Source organism: Terrapene carolina, unplaced genomic scaffold (assembly GCF_002925995.2).
Source record: "Terrapene carolina triunguis isolate 2854851 unplaced genomic scaffold, T_m_triunguis-2.0 Scaffold35279, whole genome shotgun sequence".
NCBI lineage: Eukaryota > Metazoa > Chordata > Testudines > Emydidae > Terrapene > Terrapene triunguis.
The window spans coordinates 1-4,882 of NW_020699630.1; the positions used below are offsets into that span (position 1 = coordinate 1).

A 4,882-nucleotide genomic window follows, 5' to 3' on the forward strand; every position below is an offset into this window, starting at 1 on the left:
TACCAATGTACATTGCCAAAGAGCCACAGTAATATGTCAGCAGCCCCCCATCAGCTCCCCTCCCCACCTCCCGCCCACCAGCAGCCCCGCCGATCAGCGCCTCCCCCTCCCTCCCCGCACCTCCCAATCAGCTGTTTCGTGGCGTGCAGGAGGCTCTGGGGGGGGGGGTAGGGGGAGGAACGAGGGCACGGCAGGCTCAGGGGAGGGGGTGGGAAGGGGTGGGAAGGGGTGGAGTGGGGTCAGGGCCTGTGGCAGAGCCAGGGGTTGAGCAGTGAGCACCCCCCGGGCACATTGGAAAGTTGGCGCCTGTAGCTCCAGTCCCGGAGTCGGTGCCTATACAAGGAGCCGCATATTAACTTCTGAAGAGCTGCATGTGGCTCCGGAGCCACAGGTTGGCCACCCCTGCTCTAAAGTTTTGCATTGTTTTGTTTTTGAATGCAATTATGGAACCAAAAAAATCTACATTTGTAAGTTGCATTTTCACAATAAAGAGATTGCACTCCAGTACTTGTATGAGGTGAACTGAAAAATACTATTTCTTTTATTTATCATTTTTACAGTGCAAATATCTGTAATCAAAAATAATATAAAGTGAGCACTGTACACTTTGTATTCTGTGTTGTAATTGAAATCAATATATTTAAAAATGTAGAAAAACATCCACAAATATTTAACAAATTTCAAGTGGCATTCTATTGATTAACAGTGCGATTAAAACTGCGACTAATCGTGATTTTTTTATTTAATCGCATGAGTTAACTGCGATTAATTGACAGCCCTAATTTCTATTATATTATGACATGTCACAGTAATAGGGCATATTATGGGCGTACATTAATGGCAGTTGCTAGTTCGTATTGATGGAAACCTATTATGTGCTGTTACTCCTGCCATGGTATGAAATAATGTAAACATGAAAAAAGAAAGGACATCAAATTCTAAACAACATTTTGAATATTTCCAAACCTCTTTTTTTTTTGGCAGGAATTTTTGTCAGAATCAACACAATTTCATGACAAATTTCAGTTTTGGAGAAACTAACGAAAAACGTTTGAGGAAAATGTTCTGACCAGCTGTACGGAGGTGGCCGTCCTAGTGGTGACAGTAAGTGGCACAGGCTGGCCAGCGAAACCCCAGTGTCTGTCTGTGTGCAGCAGCCTCAATCAAAGATTCCCCATTCACTGCAGCCACTGCTGACGCCTGCCTCTGCTCTGCCCCAATCAGCGGCTCCCCTCACCGCTGGCATCACCCCATTATGCACTGTCTCCAGAAAAATGGGGTGTGACTCACCTTCAGGACTATTTCAACTGTGAACACGGAGGTGAAGCCGATGTCAAAATATCCCAGAACCTGAAGATAAAAATCAGGCAGAGGTTTTGGTAACTCAGGAGACCAGATGTTATTTGAACGTCCTACAACCAGGAGCTTTGGCAGACAGACGGCACACTGCCCCGCTGAATGGAAACTGCACACCTGGTGCTAATAATAAATACAACAATAATACATACATGCTTTGCACTGTGACTGCTTCTTTCACGCCAGCATCTTTACGACACTAATAAATTAAGCCTCCCAGCCCCCACAGCAGTCAGGAAAGGATTATCCTTGGCAGAGCACAGCAGTCCAAGGGTTAGAGCCCGGGAGCCAGGATTCCTAGCTACTGTTCCCATCTTTGGGAGGGGAGAGTGTTCATTGAATCATAGAAGATTAGGGTTGGAAGGGACCTCAGGAGGTCATCAAGTCCAACCCCCTGCTCAGAGCAGGAACAACCCCAACTAAATCATCCCAGACAGGGCTGTGTCAAGCCGGAACTTAAAAACCACCAAGGATGGAGATTCCACCACCTCCCTAGGGAACCCATTCCAGTGCTTCACCACCCTCCTAGTGAAATAGGTTTTCCTAATATCCAACCTAGACCTCCCTCACTGCAACTTGAGACCATTACTCCTTGTTCTGTCATCTGCCACCACTGAGAACAGCCGAGCTTCATCCTCTTTGGAACCCCTGTTCAGGTAGTTGAAGGCTATCAAATCCCCTCTCACTCTTCTCTTCTGCAGACTAAATAAGCCCAGTTCCCTCAGCCTCTCCTCGTAAGTCATGTGCCCCAACCCCCCGATCATTTTCATTGCCCTCCGCTGGACTCTCTCCAATTTGTCCACATCCCTTTTGTAGTGGGGGGCCCAAAACTGGACACAGTACTCCAGATGTGGCCTCGCCAGTCAGTGTTCTAGTGGTTAATGCTGGCGATTTAGGGTCAGGACTCCTGGGTTCAATTCCTGGTTCTGGGAAAGGACCATGGCCTAAGGTGTCAGGATTCCTGGGTTCTTTTCCCAGCTCTGTAAGCATCTAGCTGGGTGACCTTGGGCAAGTAATTTCCCCTCTCTGGGCCTCAGTTTCCCTATGTGTAAAACGAGGTTAGTGACAGTGCTTTGGGGTCCTCAGATGAAAGGCTCTGTACATTCACAGTATTACAATCCAAGACCATTTAAAGGTGGGGAATCTGAGGCACAGAGTGATGTTAAGTGACTTGCCAGTGATCACACAGGCAGTTAGTGGCAGTGGTAGGGGCAGAAGCCAGGAGTCCTGATTCCACTTTTTTAGAGCAGTCCCATTTTACCTCAGCTGTGTGCCCCATGCTGCTGAGGTTTCCACGGAAACCTGAGCCAGCAGTCCAGTGATCGAGGGGCCCACCAATGGCTCAGGCCCCTGCAATGGCAGGGATTTGTTTTATTGAGACATACCTAGCGGGTCCTTGCAAGTGATCTGTGCCACAGAGGAAGGCAAAACCAGCCAGCCCCAAGATGCCAGCCGGTGTGACCTGGGGGGAACTCCTTCCTGACCCCAAATATGGTGATCGGTTGGACCCTGAGCACGTGAGCAAGAACCAGCCAGCCGAGCGCCTGAGAGCACGAATGCTCGGTGCCACCTCTGCACCCTGCTCAATGGCCCACCTCCAGCCTTGGAGTTCTGATGAATAACTCCATCCACACTTGTGGGGTCTCCGAGTGCTTCACAGGGCAATGGACTGCTCTGCGGGCATCCCTACCGCTCCCTGCACCACAGGGGCAGAGCAGCTCCCAGCGGGGAACGAATGTAACCTCACAGGGCAGCTTTATTATCCCTCTGCTACAGACTGGGATGGTGAGGCACAGAGAGGAAGTGACTTGCCCAGGGCCACAAAGTAAAGTTAGTGCCAGGCCAGGAATGAGAACCCAGAATCCCCTGCTGCAGCCCTGGAACAGGTTTTCCTTCCAGAGCCAGGAAAAGAATCAAGGACTCCTGATTCCTCATCCCCTGCACTAAACTCTCCTTGGGCACAAGGCAATAGCCTGGCAAGCAGCTCCCCTGAAGCTGCACGTTTCTGGTGGCTCAAACTGCTTTCCCCAACAGCCCATCCTGGGAACCTTGTTCCTGAAGGACACAGGCCGGATGGGATCCTCAGCCGCCAGGGAGACGCTGCTGAGCAGGATGAAGAGCAGGATGAAGTTGGTGAACCAGGTGGCGTTGACGATTCGGTGGCACAGCACTCGGATCCTGGGGAAGGGAGAGAGGGGAGGCAGGCAGTCAAAGCATTGTCAGCTCCAAGGGGCTGAGTGACAGCCCAGGTTAGAGCTTGGGGACTGGTGCAGCTGGGGAGATCCCTGCGTGAGTCTCGGGGGTGGCACCCCTCATTCTGTGTGCCCGGCATGCTTCTACCCTGGGACAGCTTGTGGGCACAGCTGGTTCCAGAGGCTGTAACAGCCCATTATAGTTAAAGGTGTTACTTTGTAGCTCAGTCGGGAGGTTCCAGGTTCTATCCTCACTGATCACTGCTGGGTTTCTGACAGATGGGAGGAGAAGCAGCACCTACTTGTTGGTTGGGCTGAAGATGAAGAAGGCACTGGCTTCGGGCATGGGTACTGCTTTCTCCTTGAGCTGCAGCTCTGCCAGGGGGCGTGGCCGAGGGCTCAGGGGGATTTCGGGCTCATCTTCCTCATCGTCACCTGTGGAGCAGCCAGAGGGAGGGAAACATAGTCAGTCACTTTGAGCTCGCACGTTGGGGTCATTCACTTAGCAGCAGACCAAAAAAAAAAAAAAAAAACCTTAGCAGAAGCTGAAACTTAGAGGTAGAGAAGGATCACTTGGCCCCTCTCCATCCTGGGCAGCCAATGAGGGATTGTTTCCTTAACCATCCGGAGTTGGGGATGATGAGACCCCCGTGGTCCAGCTGCAGGATGAGTCAGCAGAACAGCTGTGACCCTCCATGCAGGGATCAGGAACCTGACATCTGGCCATGTTTACTTTTATGCTGGGCAGAGAGATTGTGGCCACCACAGTTAGATGAAGGGCTGTTGCTCCCCTCGCACCCCACAGCCCTGGGGGTACTCACACTCCCGCTGTGGAGCAAGATGCTGCTTGCCATTAGAGACCCATAGGACAAAACCCTGGGGTATCCCCCGACGTCCTGACTTCAAATCCTCCTGGCCAAACCCAGCTCCCAGCTCCCATTGTTCTCAGTGTGTGTCGGGGGGTCCCCCATCTTATGTCTCCTAGTGCGCCCCCTAGTGGCCAGCAGGACTCACCCATCAGTGAGGCAAGTAACACCCCACAAGCAATGGAAGAGGCATGTGCAGAGTCTGGTATCCTCCCCAGAGAGAGAGGTAGAACTCCCTGATCACGCCCCTACCCTCATACACAGACCAAGTGCTGCAGAGAACTGCACAGAGTTTATTCCAGCTCGGCGTCTGCTGGAAACAAACCATGTGGCTTTCTGCATCGTAATAAGCCACTAGCTGAGCTGCACTCTTGGGACCAGAGCCCTCCAATGGGATTTCTCTCTGCAAGCCACCCCAACCCTTTCCATCGCTCCCTCAATCTCTCCGGCTGGAGGCAAGGATCAAGC

General features: G+C 51.6%; 1 protein-coding gene across 1 annotated transcript; it reads right to left on the reverse strand.

The window, feature by feature from the left end:
• Nucleotides 1-711: 711 nt before the first annotated feature.
• LOC112110945 (voltage-dependent L-type calcium channel subunit alpha-1S-like) lies at nt 712-3,993 on the reverse strand. The gene is made up of 3 exons (XM_026646567.2): nt 3,851-3,993; nt 3,405-3,534; nt 712-1,350 (listed from the first exon to the last, which is right to left on the reverse strand). The coding sequence occupies exons 1-3, from the start codon at nt 3,892-3,894 to the stop codon at nt 1,246-1,248; spliced, it is 279 nt and encodes a 92-aa protein (XP_026502352.2). The 5' UTR covers nt 3,895-3,993; the 3' UTR covers nt 712-1,245.
• Nucleotides 3,994-4,882: the final 889 nt, after the last annotated feature.

What these genes read in the sequence shown, in the direction of transcription:
- LOC112110945 (XM_026646567.2), bottom strand. Translation starts at nt 3,894, where the DNA reads ATGCCCGAAGCCAGTGCCTTCTTCATCTTCAGCCCAACCAACAA. An exon ending in ATCTTCAGCCCAACCAACAA is followed by an intron (nt 3,535 to 3,850) that starts GTAGGTGCTGCT and finishes TCCCTTCCCCAG; the next exon opens with GATCCGAGTGCTGTGCCACC. An exon ending in CTGTGTCCTTCAGGAACAAG is followed by an intron (nt 1,351 to 3,404) that starts GTTCCCAGGATG and finishes TTTTATCTTCAG; the next exon opens with GTTCTGGGATATTTTGACAT.